General features: G+C 36.9%; 1 protein-coding gene across 4 annotated transcripts in view; it reads right to left on the bottom strand.

Moving 5' to 3' along the window:
- Positions 1–1,537: 1,537 nt before the first annotated feature.
- The window catches only part of LOC131038134 (uncharacterized), a 158,905-nt gene continuing 142,744 nt past the window's right edge, over positions 1,538–17,698 (bottom strand). For 2 of the 4 annotated variants that reach the window (XM_057970463.2, XM_057970461.2), the window contains one exon: positions 1,538–1,783. In XM_057970463.2, coding sequence (XP_057826446.2) covers positions 1,589–1,783 — 195 coding nt within the window. In that variant the 3' untranslated portion in view covers positions 1,538–1,588. Of the gene's footprint in view, positions 1,784–12,386; positions 13,005–17,698 lie in introns of those variants that run through there. The other 2 variants (XM_057970464.2, XM_057970462.2) reach the window with 1 other exon arrangement.

The raw sequence follows: 17,698 nt of genomic DNA, 5'->3' as shown, positions 1-17,698 counted from the left end.
AAGTTCAATAGCTGACCAAAAAATTTCAGCGCATCCAAAAAAAAACACTTATACTTGTAGCCATCCAAACTTAGAAGAACAACTTACACCTATAGCCATCCAAACTTAGTTGCAAACAAATATCCATTGAACACCTATAGCCTTCAATATACGATATGATTGAAAAAGTGACACCAATGACAATATATACAACACTCTTATCAATCGTATTGGCTAACATGTAGACTTTATCAATTGTGTAGGTTATAGTTGAGATTGTTTTTGATATTAAAATCAACAGGACAAGGGTGTTAACCCTTAATACAACGCCAAACATGAAAGCCTGTCAAATAAAAAACAACCCCGAACCAACTCAAGGAGAGTTACAGACACCCAAGCCTTGACAAGGAGGGGTTTGAACAAGGGGGGGGTTATAATCGAGATTGTTATTAAACAACGTAAACAAAAATTTAAGCCATACATGACACTTAACTGCTAGTGATCCATAGATTATAGGCACTTTTAATATAAGTAGAATCTTTGTTTCACTTGCAAATAATTGCAAGCATCAAGCCACAAATGTGCGAGCAATGAAGATAAGACACCATCATAAATTGTTGAAGTTACTAAAGACGAGTTTGAGTTTGTTGCAAATTCTAGATTAACATATAATATTGAGAGCTTAGATTAATCCAATAAAACTAATGTAGAAAAGTCGTGGTATATGCAACAAACCTATCAGAGTGATTTCTAGAGTGATCCCATTGAAGGGTATTGTTGACGTGTTTTTTATGACTACGTCAAACACAAAATAAAGTTACCAATGGTTACCTTAATCTCTCTTGATCAAAGTGTGATTGCATGCTAAGATTGCAGGAAGTTCAAACAATCGACTCCAAGGCTCCTTCATGCTACGAACGTGACTCAGTTGGTTGATGTGATTAATGGTAATCCAAGGGGCCTTATGTTTGGATTGTTCTTTCACTTCATTGCTATGGCGTGGAACTTCATCATCAGATATGGAAATTTTGCGATGCTTCTGCTTCAAACGGATTGAATTGGAATGGATTGAAATTAAAGGGGAAAGGGTTTAGGAAAGCTAAATCTACTCCTAAAGGCAGTGGTATCAATAGACAGTGCTTTAGTGGACAAATTCCAAATAAACCAATGCTTTGCTTCGCCAAGTTTAACTACAACTCTGCAAGAACCAATGCAATCTTCTGAGGATGTTGAAGGATTTTCACATTGAGAAAATGCACTTGAATACCCAACACGGCACAATCCAAGTGACTATCACAATTGAACTTAGCACAAATTTGGGGGTTTAGGCTAACTTTACACTGCAACTTACAATCAGTAAGATGCAAAAGCATGAACCATGGAAATTCATCAAACACCATTACATTCTCTATTGAAATCAAAGCACTTTGTCTAACAACCGAGGAAACAAAATTCTACTCTAAGTGAGGAAGGTGAAACCATACAAGTCTTGAAAAAATAACTTAAGTGGACACCATCAGAGTACAATGTTTCATTGTTATTATCTCAAAAACTTATTGCAACAATTTCATACAAGTCTCCCTCTTTTACAAATGAGGGGGTCACCCCTTTATATAGGCTTCATGCCTTGAGGACACATGCAAGCCCTAATTAGGGTTTTCCCAAAAAAATTCCCCCAATATGATGCAACAAGGTAGGAATCAGCAATTAATGACCCATCATGCCCATATACAATTAATTTTACATGCCCAAAATGGCATCCATTGTGCATTAAATGTGTTTGCGTGAAATCTAGAATCTGCATCTGCAACACAAACACTCAATAGATCATTACATGCATGGTTAGTTGATCAAAATCAATAAATGTAAAACCATGACAAATCGACCTATTGCCTCCTAAAATATGCGTGTATAGATTTGCTTTCAAATTTGTCTAAGCAATAGCAGTGACTTTACTACACCAAGACGAAAGATTTAATCTATAAGAATGCAAACAAGATGAATGCAAGATTAACAAATTAAGCTAGATTAATCCAAAATGACATGAGATACATGATTGTATGCATGATTAATCTAAGATGCTAATTATGCTAGATGATTGAAATAAAAAATGACTATAGTAATGATGCTAAAATCTAGGATGCAAGGGATCTTTATTGCTCCAAAATGAGGGGTATTTATAGGAATTTCAGGGCCAAAGCTGAGGTGGCAGGAATCGATGGTCCAGATTTGATTTGAAGATATCAAGGGCTAAGATTGGAGAAGTTGGAGAAGAGGTTGGAGGAAGGGACACTTGTCATCTCTGTGGTGACAAGTGTCAAGGAACCTTGCTCATGAGAGGGCAAGTGTCCAAGGGAGGAGACATGTGGCAAAAGTGCCATGTGTCTCAAGGGGAGAATATCCAACCCATAAGAGGTTAGGATGTGCAAGATAGGATAGGGTTAGTTAAACCCAAGATTAGATAGAATGAGTTAGGTTAGAGTGTGGTTAGGAGTTAGGAGCCATGTGCTCATATTTGAATTTAGAAATTCAAATATTAGGAAAAGATAATTAATTTCAACAAATCATGATTTGATTTGTTTTAACTAATTATGAAATTAAAAGAATGAATTTAAAATGGGGGGAGGATTAATTAATTAATCAAAGGAGAATTATTGAAATGAACTTAATGAATAAATCCTTAGATTTATTTATAAGTAGACTAAATGGGGAAATTAATCAAATTATATGCAAATTCAATTAATTGGGACGAATTATTAATTAAATAACTACGTATTTAATTAATTATCTTCATACCATTTTTAGGTGTATACAAAATGCACCATTTCTTTCAAATTCGCCCAATGTGTACTAAATGCTCCATCATCTCCTAAATGTGATAGTTACATGCGGAAGATGCTCCACCATTGCAGTAAGTACGATGGTTGCCATGCAATGAATTGGCCGCCACCATGGTCAAATATTCCAGCAATGAATGTGCCACCATGCCTTCATGTGATGACTGCATGCAAAAAGATGCTCCATTGACTTAACATGCATTGATCTGACTCCCACTTGGCAGGAAACCTTTGGAGAGAGAAAACTTTAGGAAATAAAAAAATGATCTATGAAGATTTTTCTTGAAGTTTCTCGAACTTTCCTTGCTTTGGAGGACATTTTTAATGATTTTCCACCATCTCCTATTTTTTAGGAACTTTCTAAAAATAGGGTTCCACGTCCAGTATAAAGAAAATTCTCTCACGAATCCAAATCCATCAACATTTTAAAATTCAGATGATTTTTTATGCCCGAAAATGGATTTTAATTTTTTTTTTCTGTTCGGTTCATCCTTGACCTTCAATTTCCATGCCTTAGAATTTTTTCTTCAACCTTGGGCACATTTCTTCCCCGAGGAAGAAATTTTTTCAATCCTTAGCCAAATTTCACATTTTCCAAGAATTCGGTCTCGAAGGAAGGAATTTCCAACACTTAGTCATTTTTTCACACTTTCTTAGAATTTTGTCATGAAGGAAGGAATTTCCAACACTGAGTCAATTTTTCTCTTCCTAGAATTCTGTCCTGAAGGAAGGAATTTCCTTGAGAGCATTTCTTCCTCGAGGAAGGATTTTTTTTGAATTCTTGAAGGTTCCTTTTTTAACCTTGATTTTCACGTTCTGCTTCCAACCTTAGGCACATTTCAGAATTGGAGAAGAAATTTTGAAAATTTGTTCCTCAAGGAAGGATTTTTTGTGCTTTTTTGAGTTCATCTTGTCCCGAGGAGACTTTTTCATCAATTTGCCACATTTCCTATATTTCAGGAATTTTCCAAAAATTTATGACTTGGGTCCAAGAGAGAGAATTCTCTCATGAGTCCAAATCTGCAAAAATTTTCATATTCTGATGAGATTTAGTGCCTAAAAATGGAAATTTTAAAAATTTTCCCGAGGGGATTTCTTGCTTTTTCTTTCTAGTCCTAACCCTCATTTTCTCTTTTGCCTTGGAGAGTTCCATCTTTGGGTGTGGAATCCACTGAGTGGTGGAATTTCAACATTTTGCAATCTTCCTTTAGTCATGGAATTCACAACTTTTCATCTTTCCATGACCCTGTCATTTCAACACCCTCCTTGGCTGTTTGAGTGTGATTTTGCCTAAGTCATGCAATTAACTTTTTGAAGTTTTCCTTAGCTCTCTCCATTTGGCACCCCTCCAAGACTTTGGGTGGATTTTTACCTTGGCCAAGGAGAGATGAATTTTGGACCTTTTCCATGCATCATCCATTTCAGCGCCCCATCCAAGACTAGGGCACTATTTGCTTGTGGTGAAGGAATTAGTTGAATTTGGAACTTTCCATGACCTTTCTCTTTTAGTGCCCTTCCAACTCCTAGGGTGGAATTTTGTAGTTGTCAAGGATTTTGAACATCTTCAATTTTTCTATGCTACTCCCTATTTGGCGCCCTATGGCTCTCTTGGGCGAAATTTTGCATAAGGCATGTAATTTCATGTTTTGGAGTTTTCCTTGATACCTCCACCGTGGCACCCATTTGACTCTTAGGGTGCTATTCTTTGTTAGAGTAAAAGGTATTAGTTTACTTAATTAATATAATCATATTGATTTAATAATTAAGTCACCTTTTCCCTATTTCACTTAAGCTAAATTTAGGAAGCTAAACTTAAGAATATTAATAATTAATTCATTATTAATTATTAATTATTAATTGCTTTTTAGGGTTTATGTTTTTAGGTTTTGATCTCCTTTTATAAGGATTGATCCCTTTGTAATCCTTACCAATCTAATTATTATTATTGCATATTCTTGCTCTAGGTTTTCAAAGCAATCTTTGTGTTTTGTGTGAATCTTGCATTGTTGTGACAGGTTATTCACATACAAGTGTTCACTGGGTTTTGTGAGATTGTATTCCTCAACTTTAACATGGTATCAAAGCTTCAGACCTAAGGCTTTCATGTTCTTCAAATTGGGAGATTCTACCTATAACAGGTGTTTTGTGCGATTTGGGTTGATTTGGACCTCACAATTGAATCCGACACGTGTCAAATAGTCAAGATTGACCTTTTGTTTGTCAATTTTTGATTCACGGGGCCAGATCAATGAGGCTTTGAAAATTCAGTTTTTTTTGTGATCCAAGGGGGCACCTATTTCTTGGAGCAATGTGGACCCAAAAGGACCTCAATAATTTGGCTTCAGGACGTTGATCCCACGAATTTTGATATATAATTCAACTACTTTGGGCATCGTTGACCTCTGAGGTAAAAAAAAAATTGCTTGTACGGTCGTACGACCATACCACCTGCACGCACTTCGAAAAAACCTTTAGGTATTTTAAAATTTCTCTTTCTAGTTTTCAATTTTTTTTAAAAAATCATAAAACAAAAAAAAAGTTCATGAAAAAGTTTTTGTTTTTTTCAAAACACCTTTTGAGAGAGGAGGCGGGACCTTGCAGGTCCGTACAGACTGCAAGCCCACACCACCTCCCTTTCCGGCGACGCCCAGGGCCCCGCCACTTTTTTGTGGCCCGCCATCTTTCTGACAACCCTCGTGTAGCCTCAACCGGCCCCTGCCACATGTTGTCGTCCAACACTTTTCCGACCCTTTTTTTTTTTTTCCCAGTAGATAGATTATTTTTTCGGTAGCTATGTTTATTTTCCCAACAAGGAGGATATTTTTTTCAGGTGCAGGGGGATATTATCATAATATTTTGTTGATGTCAGCATGATGTCATGTTGACATCAGTAGTACGGACTGCTATATGGCCCCTTTTGACCCTCTTCGTGCCCTAAAAGAGGTGTTTTTTTTTTTCTTTTGGCCATAACTTGGGCATACAATATCATTTTTTGGCGAACGAGATATTGTCGGAAAGTTGGTTTCGTCTACTTTCAAGATTTGTGGGTTTCATCACTTGATTTTGCTGCTGGTACATTCTACAACCATTCGAAGTCAAAGGTGTTGTTTTCAATCCCGAGCTCATAACTTTTCACCAATTTCTCTGTTTTTCACGATTCTAAAGACGTTGGGACGGTCTTTCAGAGCTCTTCACAACCATCCATGCATTTTTTCATGATTTTACTCCAAGTACATTTTATTTATTTTGTTGTGTTTTTACACTGGTGAATTACTTGGACATATGAGATCGTGGAAACTTCTCGTTTGCGTGGGATGGCTTGTTTTTTGTTGTTCTTCATGTATTTCCAGTCTTATGTCTTTTTTTTTTGACATTTTGAGCTTTCATTGTAAGCACTTATGATTTTGTAAATGCACTGAGGTGCCTTTGTATCGCACATGTATTATGGGATCTTGCACATCAGTTTTGTGCCTTATTATACTTGCACTATGATATAAAGTGCCTTGGAAGTTTGATGTTTGACTTTGTTTGCCTTCATACCTTTCTCATGCGTGTGTGTCTTGGTTTGCAGACCCTTTGTATTTGCTTGTACTTTCATGTCTACATGGTCAGATGTTCTTGGTTCTTCTTCATGCACTACATTATGGCTTTCAGTGTACCTATCATACCTCTCCCTTGTCAGCATTATGGGGGGGTTTCTACTGTTGGTACTAATGCTTCCTTGGATTCGCATTGGAGGGAGCTATGTATTCAATATTTGTTCCTATGTACTAGGCAAATGCAACGGCTAGTTACCCATGCATTTCTATGAGATGGATTGCATACCATATGGACACTCTTGCATTCCTATTTTTTGGAGGCGACCTTCCATTTTTCATTTGATCAATTCTTTAGACTATTGGTACTTGTGCCATCTGTATCTTCAGGTTCCAGATGTTTTGCCTATGTTTCCCATTTGTTTCAGATTCGAGTAGTGTCATTGAGGGCACTCATGCAGATTCATGTCTTCTTGATCCTGATTATCTTTTGTTTCAGAGGAGGTTCTTATTTTCAGCATCTTAGCAATCTTTCTACGAGAGTTTGCAGCTTCATCATGCTTCAGTGATTCTTCATGCTCATCTTTTGTTCCTATCTTTTGAAACATTCTTGTTTGGAGGCTTCTTAGTCCTTCACTTGAGCTTTCATCTCTTTTTGGAGAGAAGTTTTGTTCCCACAAGGTTTTCTCTTTTTTCTCCACTTTACAAAGATTTCATTGTACTTGGGTACCTCATCAGGCCTTGTTGTTGGGACCCATTTTTAGCTTTCTAGCATCTAATCCTTAGTTTTTTTAGCTTCTCCCTAACTTCATCTTAAGGGGGGGGGGGGTGTTAGAGTAAAAGGAATTAGTTTACTTAATTAATTAAATCATATTGATTTAATAATTAAGTCACCTTTTCTCTATTTCACTTAAGCTAAAATTAGGAAGCTAAACTTATGAATATTAATAATTAATTATTAATTGCTTTTTAGGGTTTATGTTTTTATGTTTTTATCTCCTTTTATAAGGATTGATCCCTTTGTAATCTTTACCAATCTTATTATTATTATTATTGCATATTCTTGCTCTGGGTTTTCAAAGCAATCTTTGTGTTTTGTGTGAATCTTCCATTGTTGTGACAGGTTATTTGCATATAGGTGTTCACTGGGTTCTGTGAGGTTGTATTTCTCAACTTTAACATTCTTCACAAGGCATAGAATTGAATTTTTCAAACTTTCCATGAGGTAGTCACTTTAATACCTAACCTCCTGCTTGGTCGCATTTTGCATGTAGGGAAGGATTTTGACATTTTTGATGAGTTCCATGATGACCTTGATTTGGCGCCCATATTGATCTTGGGCGCCAAAATCACTTTGCCTTGGAATTTGATCCTTTTTCATTGAGACTTAGTCGATTCTTGCCATTTCCATATCAAGATGCCATTTGTGAATTTAAAGTGATTTCCCGGACTTAAATGATTTCTCGAGCTTTTCATTTCTGGACTGATTACCCACACTTAGCTAAATTTTTGCTCACTCTGTCTACTTTTCAAATCTTCTAGATTTAGAAATGATCATGCATATATGGTCTTCATTGTTTGTCTACGGGGACTTGTCACAAATGGACTTTCCAAAAATAGAAACTATTTTAAAATGTTAGGGTTAGAGCAAAATAGGATGCAAGGACACTTACTAAAAATAGAAACTAAGTTTGATTTTCGGTGAAATGAAGACATTCCAGGAGGCAGTGAAATCCCTAAAAAATAGGAACTTTCTAAAAATTAAAAAGTTACTCAAAATTCGCTCAAATTTCACGTGTTGGATCCTTAGAAGATCTTCACTCCATTACAACTTTCAGTTTTCAAAAAACCTAAAATCTAGGATTGAAGAAAAACCCTAAAACTGACAAAATGAGCCCTAGACTTAAGCCAAAATTGCTCAAACGAAAAGCATACTTGATCAAATTGGACCCACTTACTTGCAAAGCAAGGAGATTGACGAGACTATCGCGAACAGACATGACAAACCAAAGCGAAAAGACCAAGAAGACCTAAAAAGTAGGGGGTCCCCATTTGCAATGGGGCGATGTGTGAAAACATCACAATAGGTATGATGAGAACGTTGTTTCTTACATTGATTCTAATTATAGCTTATCATCATTGCATGACTCTCGATTTCATGATGAATATTGGAAGAAACACTTATTGGTGACAAATGAGAATGAAGGGCAAGTCTTGACAAGGACAGATAACATGAAATAATTTCTTGAAGCTTTAATGCAAAATGTGAAGAGAGAACAACTTGAGCATACCATCACTTTTGCAAATTTACAAGCAAGCAAGAGTGGAATACAAAAAATGAAATCTAATTATTTGTATCTAATTAAGGTTAACATTGTTGTAGCATGTACAACAAAACTCATAAATCTACATACATAAGTGCTTTCTAAGGTCTCATGATCTCATACAATAGTACAAGCATTCACAAGAGTACCTTAGATCATTATCATTTGTAAACCTTTGTAGTTATAGTCTAAGGTCAAAGATTAAATTATTATTCTTTCTATTGAGTCATCATCATCCTAGGAGCAATCATTAGAAGAAGACCCAAAAGCTTAGACAGTCAAGTGATAACCATTAGCGTCCTTCCATGGAGTAACAATGCCTTTACCGCATGAGAGAGCACAATCTGCGGCCAAATGACCAGTTGAGAAGTAATGACGACATCAAAAAGGGAGGCCCTCACAATCTAGTGACTAAGTCCACAACTTATCCCCCACCATTAGAACCACATCCCCGTGAAGGGGTTTGGAGGTGTCAATATCAACCAAAATCAAAGCAAAAGTAGAATGCCCCATGAGCAAAGTGGAATCATCAACCTTAAAGAAGCAGCTAATAGAGTTGTCAATGGCTTCATAATAAGACCACAACTTGTTCATCACCAAATGACAACGCTAGTAGAAATTCTTATCGTCCACCACATCTTGGCCACACACCACAATAGGGGAGGTTTTGGCACAAGGAAAAAGGTGAGGTTTTCCCCTGGGAGGGTAAACAACAACAACATTGGTAACAAAAGAAAACCTTCTTTCACCAGTAGCAAAGATATGCTTCCTAGGGGCGCACCACCACTAGCAACCCTCACAAGACCAAGAGCAAAACACACTTCAAGGCCCATAAGGCTAGGAGCAAAATGCATTTCAAGGACCACAAGACCAAACCCATGCATGACTGGGGAGATGTGAGCACCCACCCGCAACATCATAAGCCCCAACAACGTAGTAGAGTTAGCCTCCAAAGGCATGACAAGAGGAGGAGTGCCTCACAAATCATTGGTGATGGCATGGGTTTGAAGTAGAAGTGTGCATGAGAGTTGTTGCACGAAACATCTTCTTGTCGACGTGTGGATTATAAATAATTGACAAGGACAAAATTTTCTCCTGGGAGAGTGAATAGTAGCAGCACTAGCAACAAGAAAAGCTTCTTTCACTAGTAGCAAAGAAAAGCTTCTTATGAGTGGCACCACTACTAGCAATCCCCACAAGACTAGGAGTAGAACACACTTCAAGGCCCACAAGACAAGGAGCAAAATGCACTTTAGGGCCCACAAGACCAAAGCCATCCATGACCAAGTGGAGGTCAACACCCACCCCCAATAGGGAAGGTCTTAATGGCATAAACAGAGGCCCCAACGTTGCAGCAGAGTTGGCCACCAAAGGCACGGTAGGAGTAGTGCCCAACAGATCATTGGCAACAGAAAGGTTTGAAGTAGTAGAGCACGGGAGAGCCATTGCATGAGACATCTTCTTGTTGGTGAGTGTAAGGAGATATTTTGTTGTGTTAGAGGTTGGTGCCTCATATTAATGAGATTGATGTCTCTTATTGAGTTGCCATTCAATTGTGGGGATTGGTCTCTTGCTGGGTTTGTGCTTAGTTGTGGGGATTGTTGTCTCTCGTGGGGTGGTGTCTTTAAATCATTGAGAGGAAATTGGTGTCTCCTATGGGTTTATGCCTACAAAGTGTATAAGAAAAGTATTTATATAAACAATATTTTCCCATGGTTTTCTACTAAAAGGGTTTCCAAATAAATCTTGTGTTCTTGTGTTGCATAATTGTTAGATCTTGTGTGATTGATATTTATTGTTAAGTTATGAAAAAGAATAGTAACATTGCACTAACAAATAGGAAGGCCTAATTAACCTCAAGATTAAGATGAAAGCTAGTATAGCACATTTTATACGTGGAGATTTTTCCTACTTCTTTGGAATCATGTATGTGTGAAGTTGGTGTCTTAGTAGGATAGCTCACCTTTTATTAGAGAAGGTCAATATCAATTTAGGATTTTGGCCTTGCTTCTTGTTGCATTGTAATCGTTGTTACTTGTAATGTGCTAATAATTTGGAATATAAATTAAGTATTACCATCCAATTTGTTCGTTCACTTCCACATCATTGTGTCATATTATTTGCTACTTGGTTAGAAATCCCTTGGGTTTTCCAACCTTGTTACTATATTCACATTAGAGATGAGAATTTAGGATAATAAGATCAAAAGGGATGATTGACCAAAGAACCTTTTTAATTTTAAGATAAATATTGATACAATTTGGATTAAAACCATTATATTTGGCAGGGGCTCCTCAATATTATTTGATTACATTTAAATTGGGTAACAATAAAGAAGAAAAGCATGATTGCCAAATTGTTTGTTACCTTTTTGAGGGTACATGGGATATGCGTGGCTGAGCATTCATCAAAAACTTGAAAATGGTGCCAAATGCTAACCATATAGTTCCCAATTTCCGGTGGAATTGCCATGCATTTTGTTGTCCTATTATATTGATCAATCCAGAATCAGTATCATTTTCAAGCCTGGAAAAATAAAAGTTCCGTACAATTCAGAGCCCCACCTTTATCACATGAAGTTCTACCAATCTGTCTAGTTGTTCCCAATGTATTTGTTGTAGGAGTGCTTATGAATTCCACAATGATCACAGATGACCCCACCAATATAGGCTTCCCCATGACTGCATCAGGAAACACCATCTAAGTTCAATTTTATAAAACCATGTTTGGGAGCCCTCTCAATTTGTTTCAGCAATCTAGTGAGCAATCTAGTGAGTTTATGGTATATGAAGCAGACGCCAGCACACCAATCCTTGGCAATTACGAAATCCAGCGTACTACTGCAAAAGGTAGGAGATTTGAATATTTTATCAAACATGATTGTTTCTCAAATGTTCTAACCAACCTAGTTTAAAATGTGGCCTAGAGAACGGTGTACATTCTCAAAGACCCTAGCATTTCCCTTCTTCCAATTATTTCAGAAGACAAGGAACTGTGTCACAGCAATGTGGCCATGAAAGTGGTGCAAATCAAGATATTTAGCCAGCTTAATAGAATTTTTTACTACTTGACTTGCTATGGTTTCTATCTTGATTTGCTGCTTGACGAATTTGACAGTATGCAACAAATTTGAGAGTAGTGAATGTGCAAGGAAAAGACGGTGTGTGTTTTGTTGATTTTGAAGGCATAAGGTAACACACAGCATCCTATTCAACCTCATCTTTTCAGTGTTGTGGTTGTGAGAGTTTACCATTAAGTAAAATGTCACAGAAACAGAGGAGCCTTTGGATGAAGTGCAATTCTAAATGTTGCCCCATTTTGGATCACAGCTGGAGGAGAGATCTGTTAATGGCCTATATAACGAAGCTACGCAAAGTCCACCCTTCGATGTTAATAGGATTAGTATCTACTTGTTCAATGGATTCTGTAGGCTTCTATAGGTTGAATTTTGCCATATGTCACCTTCAATAATATGTCATTGGCTTTGGCCATATTTAATTTGGCTGAAACAAAAAAGTTGCTCATGTAAATGTTAAATCATTCGCAAGAATAAATTTTGAAGCCCCAACTTTTATCTATGACTAAGAGTAAAGTTTTAAGTCACATTTATGTGTATAACCTATGGAGTAAAATTTGAAGCCCCATTTATGTGCAGCTAAAAGAGTAAATTTTGAAGCCCCAAATCATCCAAGTAATGCATAATCCAAATATCAAACAACCAAAAAAATCATTAATACATAATTATCATTTAAGCTTTCAACCGCACAGCTTAAGTTTTCAAAATCTTGCTACTCCAAAAGCAGAAACCCTATTATAGCATGAATTCAGTATTGTCCTCCAATAATTTTGACAGTTAAATGCAAGAAACTGCCTATTGTATGTCTGTTAAACCAGTAAACCTTCAGCATGACCTTGCCTACATATTCAGGGATCATGTTCAGCACAAAGATGATGAAATGAAGGTTGCAAAACTAAAAGTAGAAAAAAATCCGTAGTTTAGATGATCCAGATACCATCACAAAACACATGGCATTTTAAATTCCTTCAAAATATGCCTACACCATGCATGGAGGAGCTAATACAAGGTTTGACTGTTGCCCTTGGATTAATGGGTTAAGTTTCCTTGCTTAATTTATGACCAACAAAATGTAGGGCTCACTTCAATCATTCTCTTGGAGAAATGTAGTTGCACTTACAAATAAATTGCATATTGATAGGTTTCCCAAGTCTTTGTAAGAGAAGATTGAGTTAACATTCAATATCATAATTCAATCATTAACTTTGCAAATATTAGAGAATTGCTGAATCGCATTGTGGTATTGAGTGCCCTGAAAATCCACACATTTTTATCAAATCAGTTCACAATTCAGGAAATTTGATCCCAATTTATCTATAAAAACAAGTGGGAATATCCTCTTGTCAATCATAAATGATGTTTGTGTATCTCCAATAAACATTAGTATAAAACATCACTAGCTAATTAACAAAGACAAACTTCAACACAAAGAACCATGCTGTTTGTTTTCATGATTACTTACATGAATAATTACAAGTTATATGTTTTCCACGGACTAAAATACATAATAAGTGCATTTGGATTTGTTAGGATAACTATACAATGCATAGGACATTTGATTCCGCATTCAAGATGAGTTTTCTTCACTAAATTAGCAGACATGGCCTCGGGCCTTGGCCAATAGCTAGCTGATAGCCATGGTTTTCCAAAGCATACACACATACCCCTCAACTAACATATATTGTCTAGAAAGTGGATGGACCATAATAAAATTTGCAATGGCGTAAATAATCATAGCCAGGAATTCTTCTGTGGTGATATTCTCATGTCATGAACAAAATGATGTAAAAAAAGTCTCTTAAAAAATAGGCAATCAAGAAAACCTCTTTTAGAGGACAAGAAGAAGATTGCCCCAATTAACAAAACCAAGAATGGAGTGTGTTTCTAGTTAATGAATTATTTATGAATGAAGCCATCTCTCTCCTACACATGCCCATCATTATCATTTCCAAGTCTATCTTCTTGAGAAGTGTTTGTGCAAACTACTGGAAGGGACACTAAACCAATACATATTTGAAAATTTTGTGCTATCTAGGCTCTTTTAAAGTTATGAACAGTGATTCCTTTCAGCAAAGAGTTTCTATTTGAAAATATTTATGTGTGCACCAAAACTATCTATATTCAGAACCTGTCCTCCTGCTGAAGCATTATATAATAAATTTTGAGTAAGCTATCTTCTTAGCAGCATAATGGAATAACTCTTGCCATTACTTATATGCAAAGCACATATGAATCTCATATCCTATTTTCAAACCCTAAATAACGATTAAAGGAGTAACTAATACCACCACAGATAAATTTAAGCATCTGAGAATCTTATATCCTATTTAATCCCTGACAATTGATTTTCTATCAAGGAGTTATCTAAAAAAACTCTAGTTCAAGGATTATGTTCAAATCCTCTTCAATCTTGAGTATACCTAGAATGTATAGGAAATAATTGCAACCTTTAGATATAGTCACTTAAAGGGTTTCATTATTACCCTTACTAGATCTAACACCATTAGGCTTTTTGCAACCAAGGCCCTAGATCTAGTCTTCTTGAGGGCTTCTACCCCTTACCCTCCACTAGATCTACTTTTTTCATTACTTCAGAGTTGGGTAGTTATTTCAATGTGTCCGTCAAATCAGCATCGCAATCACTTATTAGGTAGTAGTTTTTACTGAAATGTGTTATTTTATGCCACATCCCTTATTGTCATAGCATTGTTGAAAAACTTCAACAAGTGACTGAAGCATTCTTCAATGAACTTTGAACTCAACTCCAAGGGTCAAAGACAACATCAAAGCCAATAACCAACAAAAAGCATAGTGATCCTTAAGAAACCTAGAATTAAAACATTACACATTGATATCCAAATAAACGATTTAATATTTGACTATGAAAATCTTAAATCTTTAAAAACTTTCAACTATGAAGGTGTAGGATCTTCAAATGATGTGGACACCATCAAGCATGCAGTTTACAAATTAGTGCTTGTGGAGGCCAAAGTGTTGATAGTGAAATTTGCAATGTTTTTCTCATGAGGTGTGAAAAGTGTAGGCTGGGAACTTAGAGGAATATTCCCTTGCATGATTCACAATGGACGATGTGAGAACTGCAAATTAGGCTCTAAGAATTGTGAATTTGCCTTGGAGAGACTTGAACCAAACCTGAAGGTGCTTATGTTTGAATTATCATTATAATAAGAAGAAATGTTCCATGAGAACATGCCCTCCCTGCCTACCACCAAACACCAAGCTTCAGGGACAGGGACATCCCTAAAACGAGAGTATAGGAACAAAACATCTGCCCACCACCACAGAAGCCGGGCTGTCCCTGAGACTACCTACAGAAGTTAGGGGCATTCTAGAGGCATCTCCTATTTGGGGCACTAGGGGATGCCTTGATGTCCCCAGAATAGTCATGGGATGCATCCCTAAAATACCCCTGCAAAAGAAAGGGAATCTATTGGGGACATTGTAGGCCACTAATAAGTTCCCATGTCTTGCCAACATATAAAAAGTTCCCATGATGATAGATAAGAACCATTCTAAGATTAATATTATGAGAGGATGATGCCACTAAGTTAGTAGGTGGTGTGTCATGTTCATCGCTGCTACCAAATAAATTTTGTATCTCTCCCCTCTTTTTCAATGATATTTTTTAATGTCTCATCACCCTTGCTACAGATCAAAAGATGTGACGGAGATGCATAAATTGCTAGATTTGTTTGTTTGTATCTTGCTCACAAACTGTTTTAGAGGGGCTTTCTTATTGAAGGGGCTCTTTGCAAAGCCTTCCTACACTTGGAAGGGCAACTGAAAGAAGAAGCACTCCCCATTGAACTAGCTTCGTCATCTCCCATTCATGTATGTTCTTAGTTTGACTTTGCATTTCAATGTTAGGGTTCTCAGCCTACTCTCTAATGCTATTAAACTCATAGTGACATTGCAAGAAATAACTAACTTCATTGTGTAAACTTAATTGCAAATGCAAGGACCCAAGACAAAAGGATTCTCCTTTTATTTTTCTTAATTTAGGTCACACAAAGCATAGAAGTAGATGATATACAGAAATTGGAATCCTTGTTCATTAATTAAACCTTTATCAAACAAGGATTTCATTTTAGCTTTTCTTACTTTAGGTCCAACAAAATCTAGAAGCAAAGAATGCATAAAAGATGCAATCCTAATTTGACAATTACTCTATCCGAGTAACAAAACTCAACGAGCTATCAACCATTCATAGACATGGAGATAGATATACACAAGTGGCCCTTACCTCCTTAAAGCTATCAACCATTCAAGACACGACAAGGATGTGAAGTTCCAATTCCACAACCTCAAAGATGGTATTGAGGAGGTTGGCCCTCAAAATGTGTTATATGTCATGATAGATGCTGCCCATGTGTACGATGCAATGAAAAAGTTGGTTGAAGCAGCCTACAAACATATATATTGGATCCATTGTGTGCATGACATGAAAAATGCACTCAAATACAAGGGTAAAATCGAATGGATAAAATTAGTAATTGATACAAGAGATATGAAGATGTTTAGCTAAAATTACTACACAACATGCAATATCCCAAACCTTCTCAAAGAGAATTTTTCTCAAACCTATTGAAATTGAATATGCCTCCTACTTCATTCTCTTGGAGAAGATGGTTCAGCATGGAAGGCATGTCTGCTCTAGAAGCGTTGGGACTTGTAGGTTGGGTTTCGTATGAAGCAAGGTGATCAATCCCGATTACAATTAGCCATCCCTTTGAGCTCTACGATGACACTCTTTGCCCCCTCTCTAGCATCTTATCCTTGTGCCTTGGTGTGTGGCCTATGATTGTGTATTATTTGTGCCATTGGTGATTGAGCCCAATGAGGATTTTATGTTTGTGCCCAATGATGATTTCTTATTTGTGCCTTTGTGATTCAGCCCAATGAGGATATTATATTTGTGCCCAATGAACATTGTATTTTGTGATCCATCTTGTGATGTCGATTGAGTGATTTTGCAAGATGTGTTGCATGTATGCTTTGCATATGGTGTGTGTAGTGCTTGGTGTGAGTGTGCTTGGTGTGCGTGTTACTATCTCCTAGCACGACAAGAGTAGACCTAAGGGTTCCATGTGGTTGGGTGGCATGTAAACCACTATTGGGATTTGGGGACCTTGAGAAGAGCTCTAGGATCGTGATTCAATTGGTAAAAAATTCTATTTCGTTTATTCCATTATTGCAAGCTGTAAAAAGTATTTGAGGGAAATTTGAGTCCACTTTTGTGATTGTAATATGGTATTGGACCTCCTTAAGTTGATAGATTGTATCAGCATGATGTATGCTTTTACATATTCAACATTGGAGTTGAACATACATGTCGTTTTGTATGTTCTTCCAATTTATTGCAATGTGGGTAAATGAACTTAGAGAACATATGGATTTAAATTTGAAATGAACTTAATGTGTTTGAAAACATTCTATCTTTGGCTTGGTTCTTATGTTAGTTGTCTCCCATGTTTGCAATAGTGTGTCATTGAGAAACGCCTCGTTGCAGGGTTTTTTAAGGTTCTTCGAGTGGTCTTGGCGAGGTCGGGAGGTGTGACACCTTTCCCTTTCACCCCTAGTGTTGTTGACCTTGTTTAAAAGCCTCTTATAGTCTCCCCTGCCCTTGGGAGTGATCTCCTTAGTGGGATAGTGTGAAGCTAGATTGGATATTTAGGACCTTCTTGGTTCCACAATCATTTTCATCATTTTGGAGTTTGTTTATCGTCAGGGATCCTTCCTTTTATTCTTGAGTGTTTGGTAGGTCTTGGGGACAAAACCCTAGCTCGTATTTGCTCGTTGGCTAAGATTCCAACACTAGAACAAGACTACAATGCCTAGGAAGGACTATAGTGCCTAGCAAGGACTCCGGAGGCACACATGGACTCCAATGTTGGACCAAACTCCAACACTAGATCTAGACACCTA

The sequence above is a fragment of the Cryptomeria japonica genome, chromosome 11 (genome assembly GCF_030272615.1).
Source record: "Cryptomeria japonica chromosome 11, Sugi_1.0, whole genome shotgun sequence".
Lineage (NCBI taxonomy): Eukaryota > Viridiplantae > Streptophyta > Pinopsida > Cupressales > Cupressaceae > Cryptomeria > Cryptomeria japonica.
The sequence above is the reverse complement of the archived record's forward strand: the minus strand, read 5'-3'. Positions and strand labels throughout refer to the sequence as shown.